This window comes from Eulemur rufifrons, chromosome 29, assembly GCF_041146395.1.
Source record: "Eulemur rufifrons isolate Redbay chromosome 29, OSU_ERuf_1, whole genome shotgun sequence".
NCBI lineage: Eukaryota > Metazoa > Chordata > Mammalia > Primates > Lemuridae > Eulemur > Eulemur rufifrons.
The window spans coordinates 47,187,428-47,208,788 of record NC_091011.1 but is presented as its reverse complement, the minus strand read 5'-3'; the positions used below and the strand labels follow the sequence as shown (position 1 = coordinate 47,208,788).

The window sequence follows — 21,361 nt, the reverse complement described above, 5'->3', positions numbered from 1 at the left end:
GAAATTGTGGCATTTTTGTCAGAAAGATTTTACCTCCAATAATGTTAGAGGGATTGTTACAGGTGATTGTGGGCTTGTGGTTGTGGAGAGGTAAATGTCATTGAAAAGAGCCCAATGTCTGAATAAATATTGTTGAATATTCAAGGTTCTTTCTACGGTTTTTTCTCCCTTTTTAGGGGTGTGGTTTTATATGTTGTATAATTTTAGTGGAAGATATATATGATTAAACTTTATACTTAGTTTTAAAATACTGGGCTATTTAGGTTTCATAGGTTTACGTCCTCTTAATAAAAGAACTGGTAAACATTTTCTTTACTAAGTATCAGGACATGAGACAAAGTATCTGCCTTATATATTACAGGAGTATTTCACTTTATGTATTTGATTTGAGAGGTGATTTTCCCAATGGTAATGTCCAAGTCCATGTAATAATGCATTTATTATGATGGATTTTACTTCTCTTTTGCCTAGATAGGCTACCATAAAATCAGGCTTATATTCAACATGTTGATAGTTGCCTATTGGGATAGCTTTTATAATTTGAGGAAAAGTGCTTAGAAACTATCCTAAGGCCCTTAGAAAGGTAATCTCTTTAATACAATCTTTATTCAGTAGTCTCTTTGTGGTTCTGCAGAAAAGTTATCTGTAAGTGTATGATTTCACAGATTCTTAACTCTTAAATCAGGTAGAAATAGAAATAATTGTGTTCTATGAGAATAGTCTTTCAGCAATTAAAGTTTTCCAGAATCTAGAGATACCATTTAAAGCCATAGTACATGGCTTTAAATAAAGAATATTATTTATCAAGAGATTCCTGCAGGCTTTGGAAGAAATTAATGAATAACTAATTTATTCCCACAGAATGATTTTCACTATAGGAAGCTCTCATGAGTTTACTAATTCTCATTTTTGAGAATTATAGAATCAAAGCTACATGCGTCTATATTTTCTCAGAGGAGTCTGAATATGAAACAGTAGTTTAAGTGAAGATTTTGTTTTGTCATTGTTGTGTTTTAAACATAACTGTGATCAAAGTGCTGAAACACATTTTGCCATCAGGTATTATTGTCCTCCAGTGTGCTTAGCATTGGGCAGGGTTCTGTCAGGGTAATAATATATGCAGGATTTAGTCCCTCTGTTAAATGATATAGAGAAATAAGTAAACAAAGTCCAAAAGAGAGCAACAGAAGTGTTTTATAATTTGAGAGAAATAATTTATGGGGAAAAATGGTTAAATGGTTTGACATGTGGTTAAAGTAAAGCTCTTTTGTATGGGACACATAACTCTGTACTGCAAATTAGTAGCCTTCAAATATACATTAAAATCTTGATTATCTGAAACCTGGGGATAAAGGTTAGTCTGGACAATTAAAAGTGTGTTATTCTAAAAACTGAAGTCATTTTGTTTTAATTGTTTTTGATCACAAAAAGTTTTACATGCTTTTTAAAATAAAAGGAAAAAAACAAAATAGAATATAATTTGAATTACAGACAGTCCCTGGATTATGGACAACTCGACTTACAGTGTTCCATGAACAGGCTGCCAAGGTTCCCCCATAAGGATAATTTATAATTAAATAATTAAATTGATAATTCGGGAACTAGTTTCCGCCATGCATGTAGACAAACCCGCATGGCGTACGTGGTTCATCAGCACAGCATCTTTATGCTAGTAGCTAGTTTCATTATTTATATAGTCGCTTATATACAGCATCACTTTCATCTTAACTTCTTTATTCAATTTTGTGAGTCTGTGTTTACCCTTATGATCATGCCTCCAAAGTGAAAATCCCACTGCAAGTCCAGGTGATCTGCAACAAAGAGAAAGATAATTACAATAGAAACAAAAGTAGAAATAATTAAGCATTTGGAGAAAGGCCAGATGCCATCATTCATTGGGAAAGCATTAGGTTTCAGTCGCTCGACTATTGGAACAGTTATAAAGGATAAAGTGAAAATGATGGAACATGTCAAGGCAGTGCTCCAATGAAAGCATCAGTTAGTACTGATGTAATTACTAGTGTAGTGGATTACTTATTGAAATGGAATGGTTATTATTGATTTGGTTGGAAGATCAAAATAAGCATAACATTCCTATGAGCCTAGCACTGATGGAACATTAGGTAAGTGTTAACTTTTAATATTCTTTTTTGAAATTTCTCCTATCTAAACTTTTTGTATGAGTTTGTTTTTATGTTCTGTTTGTTTGAATTAAAAGAAAGAACACAATAGTTTCTGTAACTTACTATTACCGTAAGGGGTAGTATTATTATTACAGTATTACACTATATTATTATAGCACATGAACCATTATAGTATTGTTATATTATAATTACTATTATTACCATGGTGTATGCGCTGTTCATCAGGGATCCAAGTTACATACAAATCTGACTTAAAGGTGTTCTCAGGAACATATCTCATTGGTAACCCGGGGACTGCCTGTATTCTAATTTGTAGTCACCTTCCTAAATTTTGATTAATATATCATCATTAATATACTGATGCTATCAGGGCTGTATGCCACTATCCTGAATCATCTTTGTCTACTGCTTTTTTGAGGTTTTTTTCCCCTAATTTTACTCTATTTTCTTTGTGGTTGGTTTCTTACCTTGACCTAATTTCCTAGTTATAAGGATTACTCCTTACTTATGGGGTTTTGTTTTACACGGATGGAAGCAAGTTTTACGTGCTTCCAAAAATCAATGAAAACAATCGACTGTAATTTGAATTGTTTTAATTCAGGGTCATATTTCTAAGTATCAATTCATATACTATACCTACCACCAGCTATACTGTTGTTATGAGGGCTATTTGACCCATTCTGAATCATCTTAATCGATTACTTTTTTAAATTCTTTTTCTCCTCCATTTTTCTCTCTCTTCTTTGTAGTTAGTTCTTACCTTAACCTAAATATTACTACTGATAAAGGTGTATTTCTTACAGGGCTTTGTTTTTGCTTCAAATAAGAGAAATTAGACACCAGATTATCAAAATAAACCGTAATTTTCAGAGGGAGCAGGGAAAGAGCATTTTAAGAGGTATTTGATATGCTAAGCACAGGTCCCACCAGTTCATAAAGCTGAGCAGCTAGGATATTGATAATTTTGTGTCTGCTAAAACCCCATTAAAGTCACATTTAGCCGCAGCAGTTATATGGTTAGGTCTCTATCTTGTGTTAGAGACATCTTCACGGACTAACTGGAGGGTCACATAAGAAACTCTCATACACAAAAATTTTTAATTGGCCAGTCTAGAACTGTAAGAGGCAGCTAGCTAGTCCTCCCCAGCCACAGCCATCTCCCTGTAGATTCTGGGGTTTCTGTAGAAAATGTCATTTTCTCTGCCCTAATTATAAGCCTACTGTGAAGGTTTTAAGTACTGGCTTCTCTAAACAACTTTATGCAGTGAGAGTGGCTATAAAATGGATTTTTGTTGATATTACCTGCTTGCTTTAAGATGGATTTTTCATTTAGATAAAGGCTTTTTGAGTTTAGAATGTTTAGTTACTGGATAGAAAAAAGACACCAAAATGAAAGCTTTTTTCTTTATTTAAAACAACATTCATTACTGAGAATCTTTTAATATTAAAAAATAAGTTGTTTATCTTTTTAGGTTCTGAGTGGCTAATTTATTCACTATTGCCAAGTTTCTGGAGCTACCAGAAGGCTAACAATTATACACAACTTGGGCTTTTAAAGTTTAGTCAGGGTTCCTAAGATACCTTAAGTGGCATAATTTTCAACAATTATATATGGTGCACCTTTAAAAAGAAATTTTTTTTCTTAACACACTCTGTAAACAATATGAAAACAGATTATAACTGAACTGTCTATATTTAGTTTTGGTGGCTGCTCAAAGGATGAGTAGTATTTCTAAGAAAATATCAAAAGGAAGTTTTAGTTTTTCAAATGATTATTTGCTATACTTGAATAACTGATTAGTAATGTGGCCTCAAGCATGCTTGATTTCACATTTTTAAATTAAAGCAGTTTTTTTAAGGGGTGGAAAAACACCAGCTTATCTTAAAAACATTATAAACTTGTCTAATTGCCTTTTCAAAGCTCTGACGTGGCACTTGGATCCTGTTAGACAGGCTTTTTTGTGAGCTTATTAATTCACATTCCACCTGTCAGTGTACCTATAGGTAAAGACATTAAACCACACCCTCTGTTCTGACCTTTTCCTCGGGGGACACTGACTAGAATCCTTTGGCTCAGCATGAGAGGCTATTTGAATAGCTCTGCTCAGAAGAGCTTTTCCTCTTGAATCGAGATGTAGCAAGAGCAAGGGAAATAATGTTGCAGCTACGTTTCTCAAGACTGCTACTATGGAGATTTAAAACTTGACCTTCCCTGTCAGGTTCAGGTTGGAAGGCTTACTACTACCGCAGACATTTGATACTGAAAGCAGTTGTATTGCTCAACTAATGAGATATTTATACTTTAATTCTTCCATTTTTCATGGATTTAATTGTTCTAGTTAAAAAGGTGTTTTGTTTGCTTGCTTTTATTTCTTTTGTTGTTTTTTGGTTTTCATTTTGTTTTGGGGTTTTTTGGATACAGATTGATAGAGATCTAGTTTTTTTAGATTTATGGATTTTTTTCTGGACTTTCCCACCTCTTTTATTGTTCAGTTGTATGAATTTTATAATGTTTATTTGATACAGTGCTAAAAAAAGGTTTTCATGCTGCTATGGTATATCTTCATAAACTGAAAAGAACTTTTTAATGTAGTGGAAAACTGATAAAGCAAATGAGGAAGCTTGGCAGCTACATCTTCTAGAATGGATTCTTATAGAAGCTATTTGGCAACTGTCAAGCTCAGTGGCTCATGGTTGGAAGAACAAGATGAAGACATTTATGAGGTTGAATCTCGTGTGCCTTTACCACATCCTTTTCCTCTGTGTGAACATTTGGATGAAAATAACTCAGTAATTATTAATACTTCTATTTTTCATTTTATTCATAAAAGAAATGGACACATATTAAAGCTTATTTCTAAAATTTCGCTGCCTAGCCCTCCTTATTCAGTAAGTATAAAAACTCACTTAGTTTAAAGCTATATATAATAAGTAAAATTTTAAGTGCCTTTATTAAGGCTAAATGGAAAAGAACCTTGTTTTGTTGTTGTTTGGTGTGTTATTACTCATTCATCCTGGATGTATTAAAGGGCTAAATTTGGTCTAAGAGCCCCAACTTGGCTACATGTTTAATTAGAGAAAGCAGAATGAGATATTACATTCTCCAACATTGGGCAAGCTATTTAAAAAGGTCCTGCTTGTCCTTAAAATTCTTGCTTTTGTATGTTTATGATGCCAATCCTGAGTAAAAAAAGGAACGATTTATATTTGAGAGAATAGACATTGTGATATCTAAAACAGCTAAGTAAATTGTCACTGAGCCAATTAGAAAGTGTTTACAATCATATGGCATAGTGACTGTAGTTCCAGACAAGGAAAAAAGGAAACTTGGATTCTAATTTTAATTTTCTTGTTAACCTAAGGAACTTATTTTCTGTTTTTAATATGTCTACTAATCTTGTGGAGAAATATCCTCTTCTGTAAAATATATTTTATAAATATTATTAAGGGGTGTTTAACATAAAGTATGTAGCATTATTTAGTATTTCAGATTAATTTGATACTTAAATATGTTGTGTATGATTCACTACAAGTTACCCAGTATAACTACAAGTTATTCAGCACTTTTTATGACTTTCATGGCTTTATACCATACTAGTTAATATTTAACAAGCCAGATGGTTTTCAGAATAGTTTTGTTAACTCTCCTGCAACTTTTATATTAGTGACAGAATATTTCCTGATGCTTTACACATACTTTTAATGTAATGATAAGTTTCTTAAATACTTTGAAAATATTGAATATGAAATTGCTATAGAATTCATATTGTTAGAGATATTAGGAATAAATCTTACCCTAACTGGATAGAAGAGATTTTTTAATTTAGATGAGTGTTTGAAGGGGGTCTCTTATCCCAATATTTATGGATCCCATCTGCTATAATAAATGAAATTTGCTAGATTTACTGTATTTGATTGTTCCAACCTTTTTGTTTTATAAAACTGAAGTTATTTCTTCTGGGTTTTATGGTAAATATTTAAACGCACTACAAAACTAGTTATATCTTGTCAAGACATAAAGCATAGAAGCAAAACTTATTTAATTTACTTACCCAAAGCAAGTATTTATTTTGTTGTAAATACTTTGTTGTATTCCTATAATAAATTTGAAAGGGAAAAAAATTCATATCCTTTTTAGTTATGTGTATTTACTAGGCAATCATTATGTAATGCACAGGAAAAAATTACATATGTGTATATAAAAGCAATTGATATATTTTTAAAATATGGGTTGTGACTTTAAATTCAGGAGAATAGTATATAAATTAGTTTATACGTTATGTTTCTTTATAATAAAAATTACCGTATATTAGGTATTCACATTTAAAGGAAAAATACTCATTTGCCAATTAAAAGTAAAAATATTTATAAATTTATGCTTAATTTTCTATTGAGTCTTATACATGTATTCATATTTTCAAATAATAGGTTGTAAATGATATTTAAAACAAGAATAATTGCAAAGATACTTTGGAAATTGATTTAGAGTGACCATAAAAAGCTTTCGTAACTCTAAAATCCATTTGCTATGGTAAATACCACTCAGATGTGAACAGCTGAAGACTTTAGTTTAAGAATAAAATGTTCTTAATTAGTAATGTACTTGTATAATACGTTGCTGATGTCTTACTATAAATTAGAAACCACTACATTTGATTATATTTTAAACTTGAAACGTAGTAATATCTTACACACAAAGTACTTTGTATATAAATTTCCAAATTCTCATGCTCAACATTGCTGTGAGCCTGTTATTAATACATATGATCATTTCTTTTTAAAATTTTTAGATTAAGTATTAGAAGCATTTGAGTTCCATTTTATCCCATATAATTGTTTCAATAAAAACAATAAGCAGGCACTGCTAAACAGAAGCCCAGAAAACTAAGGCAGGGACAGTGATTTTCTGTAATTTTTTACAATTGATTCAGTAACAGTGATCCAGTTATCTGCTAACTGAGAGATTCACCCTTGAGTGTGTACTGCTATTTTAAAAATAAACATTTAAGAATGTGTAGTCAGTATGTGCCAGTGACAGGGTTTTTTGTTTGTTTGTGACAAGGTCTCACTCTGTCACCCAGGGTAGAATGCAATGGTGTCATCATAGCACACTGCAACCTCCAACTCCTGGGCTCAACCAATCCTCCTGCCTCAGCCTCCCAAATAGCAGGGACTACAGCACACGCCACCATGCCCAGCTAATTTTTGTATTTTGTTTTTGAGACGTGTCTCCTGCTTGCTCAGGCTGGTCTCAAGCTTCTGGCCTCAAGCAATCCTCCTGCCTTGGCCTCCCAAAGTGCTAGGATTACAGGCGTGAGCCGCCACGCCCAGCCCAGTGATAGTATTTTATTAAGTAGGCTGTGTTTATGGTTAATGCCTCTGTATTCTAAGGTTTTAAAAGTAAGCTGAATATTCATAGAGTTTTTGGATGTTTCACAAGTGGACAGTAATAGAAAACTTTTAGTTAAAAACACATGAACTACGAATATAATTTCATTTTGTTGTTTCACTATGATTTGGTTAATTGATGCCACATATTATTAGCCCCCCACAGTGTACAGCAGATACTGTAAGAGTCACAATGAATAAATATTAAACATAAAAGTTTATCATAGACCACAGTTACATAAAATTCTTTAGCAAATACAATAAAAACCTGTACTTTATTAACTTTATATCTTCCTTTGTGTGGTAGAATATATATCCATTGATTTAAAGTGGTTTATTTCCAAAAGAAGCATATTCTTTTGTTCAATAAAACTAAAACACATGTCTTATGGAAAGTTGTACACAGCTAATCTACTTGTGACTTATCCTGCCTGCTAATGTTAGCATGCACTGGAAATATTTAAATGACTATAATTCAATAACATATCTTTATTTAAAATCCTCCCCCTATTTAAGCTTTAATAGGGAATGACACCGATATTCCCAGCACTTAATCTTCCATGTATTCTTTCCCTCCTTGTTTAGCTTGAACATGCAAAAGTTACACAGACAGAGTTGATGCGTGAGTCATTTAGACAGAAACAAGAAACGACAGAGTACCTTAAGTGCCAAGAAGAACTGCGAGAGCGCCTTCATGAAGAGTCCAGGGCCAGAGAACAGCTGGCTGTGGAGCTCAGTAAGGCTGAGGGTGAGCACCTTTGTATCGGCAACTGAGGGTGGAGTAATTTCAGTCTTAAGATTAGGATTTTGATGCACATCCAGGTTTGAAAGCTGCCAGTCTCCTCTAATTTAGAGTTAACCGTTGAAAAGTAGTTGTGCTTTGTCTTCAGAATTCCTCCAAGAAATTTTTAAAACTTTGTGTAGGTATGTAGGTATGAGGGCTATCTGGAAAGTATCCAACCATGTAGCTGTTCTCATTGTATTAACAATGGCCAGATACTCCGGACAGCCCTTTTATTTTATACATACACACATATACACACACAATAAGAATTTACAGCATTACAGAAAATATTAAAAATTTTAGGAAATACAGAAATGGATGGTGATAAGTTAGTTGTTACCATAATCCCACAATCCTAAAACAATTCTTGTACTTTAAAGATGAGGAAACCGAAGCTAAAAGATATTATTAAATTGTTTAAGGGGCACCATTAAATGGTGATTTCAGGCTATAAAGCTCTAAAGCCCTGTGCTCTATTCCTCCCTGTTGTACATATTGGCCTTCTAGAATTACTTAAAATACCAACCTCTCTAGTATATTTAAAATGTGATTCAGTTCACAAGCATCTAATTTATATTAAGCTTTTTAGGAACCTATGTGTTTGTTTAATAAAGTGAGTTATACCTATGTGCTGTGATACTTTAGCAAAGTGCTAGAAAGTTGAGAGAAATTTCATATTTATGTACAATGGTAAACAAGAAAAAGGTTGCGGTGAACATGCCATATTAAAGGTTAATAGTTGCTACTACCAATAGCAAATTCATTGAAGACTTGAATAGGTTGGAATGATTTAACGTTTTGCTAACAATAGACATTTTGTTATTTATATTAAAACATAATGGTTAAATTTGAAATGATTAATAATTCTATTCTCTGTTAATTTCATTTTATAGGTGTCATTGATGGCTATGCAGATGAAAAAACTCTTTTTGAAAGGCAAATCCAGGAAAAAACTGATATAATAGATCGTCTTGAGCAGGAGTTGTTATGTGCCAGTAATAGATTGCAAGAATTAGAAGCAGAGCAGCAGCAGATCCAAGAAGAAAGAGAATTATTGTCCAGACAAAAGGAGGCTATGAAAGCAGAGGCAGGTCCAGTTGAACAACGTATGTATTTTCAGAATTTCTGTGAAACATTTGGCCAATTTTCTTTATACTCTTTAAAAGTTCAAGAGAGCTGTATTTCCTCTGTCAGTGCCATTATTCATGTATTTTATAAAGAGATTTGAAAAGTTGTAAGAAAATTTACCTTATAGGTAAATGTCTTATTAACCAACCATGTAGAATCAGGATTTTTTTTTTTGCTTTGGCAGATGTTAATGGGAAAAGAGAGGTCTTCATTTATCCTCAAAAGGAAAGCCACAATAATGACAAAGAATATTTTTTAAATTATGTAAGATTTATTTTAATAGCAGAGGGGCAGCAAAAATATTTACTTGGATTAAATAACTAAGAGCACTGATCTAGTAGTGAGCAGGTAGAGGGGATTTCAGCTTGCAAGCAGAATAAAAAGAATATATTAAAAAGGTCAGGGGCTGCTAGAAGCAGGCTGACATCTAGTTTAAGTAGGAGTTCAAAGAATTTTTAAATTTACAAGTAACCTTTAATTTTTCTTTAAATGAGAAATCAAGTAACAACTTGACGTTAAAGTTTGTTTAGCAGTAAATGTCAGTCTTTGTAATTATGGAACTTTAAATCCTGTTTATCATGTCCTCTCACTTTTATGTTGCACATGCAGTTGGAATTATTCATATAAATGTGGTTTCACTGATTTTATCAGTTTAGAAATGCAACATACATTTTTGTAATACGGTGACATTTTTTTCTGGTTGCTCAAATTTATCCTAATGTAAGTTTAGGGTTGGAATTTTTAATGTGGAAAGAATACATGTCATACATGTAAAATATTCAAGAAATGTTAGAACTTCTCCAAGTGTTACCAGTGATAATAATCAGTGACTTCAGTTTTTGCTTTTAATATGTATGTGTGTATGTGTGTATATGTTCTCCTATTTTAGGAAATAGAAGATATAAATTTTTGTTGTATCTTTTTTTTTTTTTTTTTTTTCCCCCTATTCTACTAGGACTAGTAGATGCTGCAGTTGATGCAGCACCTGGAGCAGGTGTGTGTATTCAGTTGCATGGCCAGTCTTTAGGTGGTAGACTTACAACTCCAAAATGTGGGTGACCCTTGGATTTTCAACCACTAACATGCTCTAATTTTGCATTTTTGCTGTTGTGTTTCATACTTACAGTGTTTCTCTTTAACAACAAAAAGCCTTCTCTTACAATAAAAGTACATATTTTTATGTGAAATTAACAACTAAAATTCATAGTGACCATCATCTTATTGTATCTATTTTTTCACAGAGCTTAAAATCATTTTGATTTTTTTTTTGAAAAGCTGATTTTTTAAAAAACTTTTTCTTTAGAAAATGTGTTAAACTCTTCCAATCTTTGAATTTTCAAAATGCTGGTTCTAAGTCACAAAGTATGTAAGATGATGGTAGCAAAAGGATTAGTGAAATTTAGTAAGAGGCTTTCTGGTTGATTTACCTTTGTATTAACATCTAATATCAGTATTGTTTTAAAAGGAATTCTGTTTTCTATAGATCCTAGTCCTGAGTACAGAGTTGGCACAGCAGTTAGTATAAAGACTGTAGGGACATTTTTTTTCCATTTTCCTCATTAGAAGATTGTTTTATTTTTGCTATATATACTTCATTAATAATAATAATAGCTAATACATAATACTTACCATACCCCGGGCGCTGTTGTTTACATATATTAACTTTTTCAATCCCAGAGTAACTCTGAGAGATTAGCTATATATTATTCCCAGTTTACGTATAAGGAAACTGAAGGATATCACATTCAAGTGTCACATTCAAGATAAGTGTAGAGGTACAATTTGAACCCACAGTCTGCTGTTAAGCACTACACCACTATCCACACTGCCTTTTATACATGTCAGTTTTCCCTTGATGTACATACATGTGAGCATGAAAAGCAACTCAGGAATATGGATCTAATAAGGAGTAAAACAGGAAATTTTGATTATAGTTATATTTGTTTTTCTGTAACTCTTAACTTGCTTTGGTTAAAAATTTACAATGTTTGATCTTCCTGTGTATTGTGTGTGCATATAAAATTGACTTTATGGGTTTGGAATGATTAATTTATGCCTGAGGTGAAGAAAATGGTGAGTTTTTGTCTATGCTTGAATTTAATTGGACTTTGTTTCCTGATGTGAAAATAGACTTTTTGTGGATTTGCTATGTTGTTTTCACAAAAATATTATTTTAGTGACAAAGACATATTCTCTTGTTAATTCTGTATGATTTTGTTTATAATAGTTTGCTTACTTATGTAAGAATACATTAAGATATTTTGATATTTTCATAAGAGTGTATTTACTTTTCATGTGTATTTAAAATAATTCTCAGTCTTATTTCATGAAGGTAAAATTTTAACATAGTTATTATGGGTGATTTCATTATCATAACATCACTAATTGTGATTTAACTCAGTATACTTTTTCATTTATAAACAGAATTACTACAGGAGACAGAAAAACTAATGAAGGAAAAACTAGAAGTACAGTGTCAAGCTGAAAAAATACGTGATGACCTTCAAAAACAAGTGAAAGCTTTAGAAATAGATGTTGAGGAACAAGTCAGTAGGTTTATAGAGCTTGAACAAGAAAAGAATGCTGAACTAATGGATTTAAGACAGCAAAACCAAGCACTGGAAAAGCAGTTAGAAAAAATGAGAAAATTTTTAGATGTAAGTATTTTTAACTTGAATATTGATTTTTCTCAGTGTGTTTGCTCTATTATTCTAGGCTGTGAATTTTAAATTATCAAAAGACTCTTTAATTAATGTTTCTACCTATATGTGTATTCTACCACTTGATCAAAAAATAGTATTCCAATTTAAAATTCCGATAATTTTTATCATGCAGCAATCAGAATTAAAATCAGTACAGCCAGATTATGAACAAGCCCTACCAGTTAGCCTTTCCAAAATCAGAGTTAAGAAGCTTATCCTAGTCTTTCATTTAACCAATAGCCAAAGCAGATGAGAATTTTAAGAGTTAATTGGCCACCATTGCTTCACAGTAAAAAGAGACACACAGGTAAAAGTGTGGCAGTTGGAAACAGGGAACTAGAGCAGTCGTCATGCTGCCATTACTGTCTTCCAAAAAGATATTAAATCTGTAATTTCACATGGATTCTTCCTTTGGGGTTTCCTTTAAGACTGATATTCTCTTCGCAGATCAGAGAATCAGATTCTTACACATTTTATAATTTTAGGTATAAACGTAGATTAGAATTTTAAAAATTGGTTTACTAAACGATTTGTTTTACTTATTTTGTTTAATGACTAAATTAACAGTGGAATTCTTCCTTTATTCCTAAACCTGAAGTCATTTTAAGGTCAATATTTTTTTCACGCTTTATTTAACATTTCTTTAATAAAAAAGAAATGTATTTCAGATAGTAAATACTTAAGTGTTTGTAGAGGAGCCTAAATAAGCTATATACCATACAAAAAAAAATGTTATCTTTTTAAACCTTGGGATATTCCACGGTCATCAGTCCTTTGTCTTCAAACAAAACTAACCTGTTACTAAAAGGGAAGTATGAGCAGTAATATCTTCACTAAATATTCTTTCTTCAGTTACTATTATTATTATTTTTAAACTTAAGGAGCAAGCCATTGATAGAGAACATGAGAGAGATGTATTCCAACAGGAAATACAGAAACTAGAACAGCAACTTAAGGTTGTACCTCGATTCCAGCCTATCAGTGAACATCAAACTAGAGAGGTAAGAACCTTACTGATATTGCCCACCTTATAGAAATCTGTACCTTGAGTGTAAAATAAGATGCATATCGTGAAAAACTTAAAATTGAGTTATTTTTATCATACATAAATCCTCAAAATGAGAAAATTAAATGTTACTTAAACATGAGAAAGTCATTAACCCTAAAAATTGTTTGTATTGAAATTTGGAATCATTCCCATCTGCATGTATCATCTACCACTGCCTGATTAAATAAAATTCCCTGCTTCTCTATTCGCATTCCCAAGAAGACTGATCAAAAGAATTGTTTGTATTCACTCTTTACTTTTCTGTTCTAAATCCACTCGAGTGAAGTTTCCAACCCCTGTATTTTAGTGGGATTTAATACCTTTTACTCCATTTAAGCTGTTCTTTTGAAGGTTTCACAGAGCTTCCTGGCTATATCCAATAATCACCTTTCTGTCTTTATCCTACTCAGCCATTCAGAAGCGTTCTTCCAGAATATTTCTTTCTCTTGGGTTCTGTGACATACCTATTGCACTAGTCTGTCTCTTCTAGTCTTTGTTTCTCTTCTACCTAACCGAAATAAATGATGGAGTGCCCCAAGACTTGGTCTTGGACCTCTTTTTCCCTATTTATATTCTCTTCCCAGGCAGTCATATATACATGACTCCCCATTCTTACCTCCATCCCTGACATCTCTGTTGAGCTCCAGACTTGAATGAATATTCAGCTGCCTACATGGTTTCCGCTTAGATGTCTCAAAATTAATGTGTCCAAAAGAGAGCACTTGATTCCTGATTAGCCCCTACCAAAGAAAGACAAGAATAAAACATGTTTCTTCTTCTTCTCAATAAATTCTATACCTTCTACACCTTCCTCATTGCTGAGGCCTAGAATTCATCTTCGATTCTTCTTTTTTTCTCACCCTCTGCTTCCAGCCTATTGGTGGGTCAGCTTGCACTACATCTTTCTGTTCTTCCAACCTTCGTTCATCTCTCTAATCCTAGTTGTTATCATTGTTTCCCTGGATCATTATGATGATCTCCTAACTGGTCTCTCTGCTTCTTTTTCACCCCAATTGTCCATTTTCCTCATGTAGAAACATAGTCGTAACTCCGTATTTACCAAATGAATGCTACATGAATGATGGAAGATTCACTGTATAAATTCCTAAAGATGGTTTGTAATGTTAATAAAGACATTGTGTTAGGGATAAGGCAATCCCAGTTTGGAGCCCAACTCCTACATTTACTAGATATGTTACAATGGCTAAGTCACTTCATCTCTCAAATCTCTGTTTATTCATTCCTGAAATAAAGATTGTAATAACACCCACCTCATTGGAGTATTGGCCGGGCACATAGTGAACACTTAAATTTAGTATTATTTCTGAAAACAATTTTTATTTCTACTGTAATTTCTATACAGTTTACTGGGTTTCATTTCTCTGAAAAGAATTCCAAAAAAGTAAAAAAAATACAAATTCACTGCAATAAAATGTTATCCACTAGAGTAGTAGGAAAGTTATCAATTCCCACAAAGTTTGTAGTTATTACCCTTATTCCTAACAAACATATTTTCAGCTTTTAAAAAATAGTCATTTGGTGAAACTCAAAAGAATATTTAAACTCTAGAACTTAAGACTGTCATATAGTTTTCTTATATTTGAAAAGGTTGTCCTGCCTCATTCATGAAACTTTAAGAAACTAGTAAAGATGTGCGTGTTTGATGTTTTTCCAGGAACATTATGGTCCATTTGTTCTCTCCCTACCTTGCCAGATCTGATTCCTAGCTTCTGATTTTCTCAAGATGAACAAATTCTAACTATATATTGTGCTATTTTATTATACCTGTTTTGTTGCCTTTTCTCTTGGCCTTACTCCCAAATCTTAGTCAACCTATTATTGTTAAAGTTTCTTCTTAATGACTTTACCATTGTCATCCTTGAAACTATAATGTTCTTGGATTTTTTAATGTTCTGAGAAATAATTGTAATTTTTAGGTAATTTCCTCCAAGTATTTCACTGAAAAAAGGTAGAATTCCTTTATTTCTTACCGTCACATCTTTTTTTAGTAAGCTTTCTCTCCTCACTTGATCTGCACTAATTTCATAAACTACTATTAATCTTTATATTCTTGCATCGCAGAACCATTCACTTGAGGGGACCTGCATATCAGTCTTAGGGAATATGTCTTGGAGTACTAAATTTATTTTGGGTGGCAGAAAAACCAAGAGTAGCAAGATACTTAGGGAAACTCTCAAGGTACACAGATCCTTCTCACCATCCTGCTTTCCCATCTGTATTCTGGGCTAATGGAATATATAGATTGAAAAAGCTTTCCAAATGACTGTTATCAAATTATCCATACAAGATTTTTTTTAGGTCATTTTATCTCATAGAAGAGTAAATCAGTACTCTGCAAATTTGTCATCTTTATTAGGTCTTAGTGTGGTTATGTCATTAGATAATTCAACATATTAAACATGCAATTTTCCCCTCTTTCTAGCTGGAGAAAGTTAAGAGAAAGAACTTTTTTTTTTTTTTTGAGACAAGGTCTTGTTCTGTTGTCAGTCTGGAGTGCAGTGGCCTCCTCATAGCTCACTGCAACCTCGAACTTATGGGCTCAAGGGATCTTCCCCCTTCGGCCTCCCAAAGTGCTAAGATTACAGGCATGAGCCACCACACCTGGCCCAACAAAGAACTTTTTTTAGGGATTGTGTGACAATAGTATTATTTCTTTTTTGCTAGCATTGCTTAGTTTTATCAACTTGGAAAATGTCACCTTTCTTGTAGACAATAGTTGCTATCCTTATAAAAAATTAGGATAGCATTTAAAAATACTTTCTGGAAAAAATACCTTTTGAAATGAAGATAGACATATTTTACACAGGTTGAGTATCCCTGATTCAAAATGCTTGGGACCAGAAGTGTTTCAGGTTTCAGATTTTGTAATGTTAACATTTGCATTATACTTACCAGTTCAGTATCCCTAATCTGAAATCCAAAATGCTCCAATGAGCATTTCCTTTGAGCATCATGCCAGCGCTCAGACAGTTTCAGATTTTGAGCCAGAAATGATGGCACATGCACCTGTAACCCCAGCTACTTGGGAGAGTGAGGCAGGAAGATCACTTGATCCCAGGAGTTTGAGGCTGTAGTGCACTATGACAGCAACCATGAATAGTCAAACTGTGCTCCATGTGAATAGCCTGTGGATAGCCACTGTACTCCAGCCTGGGCAACGTAGCAAGACCTCGTCTCTTAAATTAAAAAGTTTCATTTTGGAGCATTTCAGATTTCAGAGATCTGAAATTAGGGATACTCAACCTATAGTTATGAGCTTGCTGAAATTTTTTTAATTATAATTTTTGCTTCTTATATTTCAGGTTGAACAGTTAACAAATCATCTGAAAGAAAAAACAGACAAGTGCAGTGAGCTTTTGCTCTCTAAAGAGCAGCTTCAAAGGGATATACAAGAGCGGAATGAGGAAATTGAGAAACTAGAGTTCAGAGTAAGAGAACTGGAGCAAGCCTTACTCCTTAGTGCAGACACTTTTCAAAAGGTGTGACATTTTATTTGGGCTAACTTTATTAAGTGTTTTAATGAAGATTACTCTTAAAAACATCAGTTCTTTTAAATAAAAAATTGTCGACTTCTGGTTGATATTATTACATAATATGTATATCTTTATGTCTTTGTTGACATCATAACCATTTTTCTGTTTATTTGTATTTCCAAATGTTGCTTGCATATCTTAGCCCTGAGAAAGGAAGATTAATTACCCTTTTAACCATCACTAATAGCTAATTGAATAATGGACAGCAGTTTAGGCTGATGCTTTACCCTAAACTAAGCAGGAATGAAATCCATCCCCATTGTACGGTAGAAAGCAAAAATGAATAAAAGAAGAGCAGGATAAGGAAACTTGGGAAGGGGGTAGGTAGAGGATTCCGTTTGAATTTATGAAAAATGCATTCAGAACTAAGTATCTATAATTTTTTGATTATTCACTAATGTAGATTTTCTACTTCTAAGTGGAGAAACAGAATTGCTACTTCTCCCCAAAAAAGGTATAATCAAGATTTAATGTCTCAAATTTTGAGAAAATTCTTATATGTTTAAAGGTAGAGGACCAAAAACAGTTTGGAGCTGTAGAAGCTAAAGCAGAATTGTCTCTAGAAGTACAACTGCAGGCTGAGCGAGATGCCATAGACAGAAAGGAAAAAGAGGTAAGAAGTTTATTTTTAAGTGACAAAATGTAGTTTGAAATATTTAAATTTAAATCAGTTATCTTGAAAATGTCATTTGAACAGAACAGAGTGTGTGATCTAAAACCAAAGTTTAGATTATTTCTCAGCTTAGCACCTACATTGACCTTGAAGGCAATCAACATGTGAACAGATAAGTTGTTATGAAGAACAGTGTTTCAGGTAGAGAGAATAACCAGTGTACAGGCCTTGAAGCAGGAAGAAGTTGAGAGGGACAGAAAGAAAGCCAATTTAACAGGTATGAAGAGCAGGGTGAAGAAATATAGTAGTGTTAGGACAAAAGGCAATATCTTTTCCTTTTTCCTAACCATAGTGTGGACATTGAATTATTATTGCTGCTTCCGCTGTGGATTTTGGTTTTTTTTTTTTTTTTAAGTTGTATTGCCCTGGGAGATTATAGTGCTGTTTTACAATATAATGAAATATATTCTTAAAATAAGAGATTAATAGTAAAGTATTATATAAAGTTCTCCTGTGTTTCTCTACTCTCTTCTAAAAAAAGAAAATCTACTTTTAGGACAGTGGTAATTTCAACTTCCTGATTAATTTATAACTTATTTAAGCCTTTGTCCACTAATAGTTTTTGTAAAACATATCATACACTACATTGTCTAGCTATATCATATCATTTAAAATGTTTAAAATTTTAAAAATTACATTTTTGTCTATAATATTCTCAGGATAATTTCATATGTTTTAACAAATATTTATTGAACTTAAACCATATAGAATGGTTAATAAATACTTTGAAAAATATAAGAATGATTTAGGCATCAGCCAAAACTACAGCTCAGAGAACTAGGAGTTTAGAGGAGGCAAAGGCTTCTTCTATATAAATGATGACAGTTGAAATGATCATTTCCATGAAAAGGATCATTTTATCACTTACCACATAGTACTGACTAATGTTTATCTGAGATGCTGTTGTTTATTTTCTTTCTTGGCTTTTTTGTGGAAAATAGGGAGCACTTTTGTTTATATGTAACCCCTTCTGTGTTTGAAAGAATTAACATTTAAAGATTTTCCTTAAAGTAAATTAAGAAATTATCTGTTCCTAAAAAGATAGAACTTCAAAACTGTACCCAAAAGCAATGATACTTGACTATGGATAGTTGATTAAGCTTACTAATTTTATATATTTATTATCTTTTGAATATGATATAGTACTGCTAACACCTTAATTTTTGAATTAAATGTCTAGTAACTTTCTAACTTTTATTCAGAATTATAGTCATTTAGACCTACGGAAAACCTTAGAAAACATCTGTCAACTGCCAGTTTTTACAGATAAGAAGACGGGGGGTTATGTGTAGGGGTTTAAACTGACAGCCAGCCCTCATCTACCAGTTTCTAGTAACAAGTACTCTGTCATAACCCATTCACTCACCTGTAACTGGAGTCTGTGAGGCAGGAACATGTCTTTTAATGAAAGTAACTTAAGCATTTTCTCTTGAAAACTAGGCAAATGTTTTCAGATATCTCATGGAGTATAAACATAACATGTCTCTATCTGTCATCATATATATATATATATATATATATATATATATGTATGTTTGGGGGTTTTTTGGTTTCGTTTTTTTTTTTCTTTTTTTTTTTTTTTTTTGAGACAGAGTCTTACTCTATCTCCCAGGCTAGAATGCAGGGTGGCTTTGTCATAGCTCACTGCACCCTCAAGCTCCTGAACTCAACCAGTCCTGCCTCATCTTCTTAGTAGCTGGGACTACAGGTGCGCACTACCACACCTGGCTAATTTTCTATTTTTTGTAGAGATGGGATCTCACTCTTGCCTAGGCTAGCCTTGAACTCCTGGCCTCAAGTGATTCTCTTGTCTTGGCTTCCCAAAGTGCTAGGATTACAGGCTTGAGCCACCACCCCCAACCCCTATATGTCATTATATTTAAGATACTTTCTACTACTCTTAAAACCCAAATTTTTACAGAATTTTTTTTTTTTTTTTAAACAAGGTCTTGCTCTGTTGCCTAGGCTGGAGCACAGTGATACAATCACAGCTCACTGCAACCTTGAACTCCTGGACCCAAACAATCCCCCTGCCTCAGCCCTCCCAAGTAGCTAGGACTGCAGGTGTGCCCCACCCCACAAATTTTTTAATTTTTTGTAGAGACAGGGTCACACTATGTTACCCAGGCTTGTTACAAACTCCTGGCCTCACGTGATCCTCCCACTTCAGCCTCCCAAAGTCCTAGGATTATAGGCGTCAGCCATCACACTTGGCGTTACAAAACATTTTTTTTTTTAAGTTTATTAGAATATTTAGAAATGCAGGATGATAGAAAGAGAAGAACACTATAAAAGAAAGGAGTTTTGGGATTATAGAAGAAAGGGATAATGGGGAGAGAAATAGAAGGATTTCTTTTAGAAAAATATACCTTCAATAGGTTTTAGCTTTATAGAGCTAATGAAATCTTACAGATAGCAATAATAATAGTTAATTTTGTTGAGGGCTATATATGAGAGAGTACTAAGTACTCTCCTTATACTCTCCCTGGGGACAGGCTCTATTTTCCCCATTTTGCAGATGTGTAAACTAAGTCTTAAGAGAAGTTAAGTAACTTGCTCATGGTCACACACTAAGTAGTTGAGCAAGAATTCCTCTCACATTTCTCTGAGTCTGAAGCCCTTGTCATGCTACATTGTCAAAGCATTGGGGTCTGTTTTGTCTGGTCCTAAGAAGTATTTAATACTGCCATTCAACATTTATTGAGCTCTTAATGCATGCAGAGCACCACTGTCCAATTGTAAAACCAGTACTGGACTTCAGGGAATCTACCGTCTAATTAAGGAGACATATATACATTTGAAAGAGATAAAAACACTTTTACAAAAAGAAAACAAATTGGTTAGGTACAAATTAATGTAATCCAAATAAATTTAACAACATTAAAACAAATAGCTACCAGTTTCTATTTTTAAACCTTAATAATATTATGGTTTGGGGTTATTACAGGCTCAGTAATAAGAGAGCATGGAACTAAATTGGAGTCTGGCTGAATAAGAGGAAAGAATGGCCCCATAGTGTCATTTGGGGGGATTGAAATGTCTGATGTGATGCCTCAACTTTAGCTTCTTAGGACAGGAAAGTTAGTGCTTTCAGCCAGGACTTCTCAAACTTTAATGTGCATATGAATATCCTGGGGATTTTTTTTTTTTTTTTTTTTTTTTTTTTTGAGGCAGAGTCTCACTTTGTTGCCCAGGCTAGAGTGAGTGCCGTGGCGTCAGCCTAGCTCACAGCAACCTCAAACTCCTGAGCTCAAGGGATCCTGCTGTTTCAGCCTCCCGAGTGGCTGGGACTACAGGCATGCGCCACCATGCCCGGCTAATTTTTTCTGTATATATTTTTTAGCTGTCCATATAATTTCTTTCTATTTTTAGTAGAGATGGGGTCTTGCTCTTGCTCAGGCTGGTCTCGAACTCCTGATCTCAAACGATCCGCCCACCTCGGCCTCCCGGAGTGCTAGCATTACAGGCATGAGCCACTGCGCCTGGCCGGGATTTTATTAAAATACAAGTCTGGGGTGGGACATGACATTCGACACATGTATCTAACATGCTCCCATGTGATGCCAGTTCTGCTTCACAGACCACTTTGTGCATAGCAAGGCTTTAAATCACAGAGCTAAGAATTTGATCATAAACTGTTGTATAAAAAACAAATGTCACATGAGATAGGACAGCAATTTTGAACTTAAATAACTATATATGTGTTGATTTTAAAATAATACCTTGTCATCAAAAGTAGTTACAAACAGAGAAGGTTATAAATACTATCATATAAGATAACTTTGAAGAAAATATAATCATCATGATGTTTAGCAACCTGATAATTATATATGCACAACCACTAAATATTTCAGTGTCTACTGAGTTTGATACCAGTGTTAGAGAAACATTTTTAAATGTAAGTCTCAGACATTAGTTATTAGAAGCAGGATAAATGATA

At 33.3% G+C, this 21,361-nt stretch overlaps 1 protein-coding gene across 2 annotated transcripts in view; it reads left to right on the top strand.

Moving 5' to 3' along the window:
• Positions 1 to 21,361, top strand: part of AKAP9 (A-kinase anchoring protein 9) — a 142,227-nt gene that overhangs the window by 88,843 nt on the left and 32,023 nt on the right. The window contains exons 1-7 of one of the 2 annotated variants that reach the window (XM_069462349.1): positions 4,215 to 5,033; positions 8,118 to 8,280; positions 9,210 to 9,422; positions 11,869 to 12,101; positions 13,028 to 13,147; positions 16,518 to 16,694; positions 17,257 to 17,361. In XM_069462349.1, coding sequence (XP_069318450.1) covers positions 4,788 to 5,033; positions 8,118 to 8,280; positions 9,210 to 9,422; positions 11,869 to 12,101; positions 13,028 to 13,147; positions 16,518 to 16,694; positions 17,257 to 17,361 — 1,257 coding nt within the window. In that variant the 5' untranslated portion in view covers positions 4,215 to 4,787. Of the gene's footprint in view, positions 1 to 4,214; positions 5,034 to 8,117; positions 8,281 to 9,209; positions 9,423 to 11,868; positions 12,102 to 13,027; positions 13,148 to 16,517; positions 16,695 to 17,256; positions 17,362 to 21,361 lie in introns of those variants that run through there. The other variant, XM_069462348.1, reaches the window with a different exon arrangement.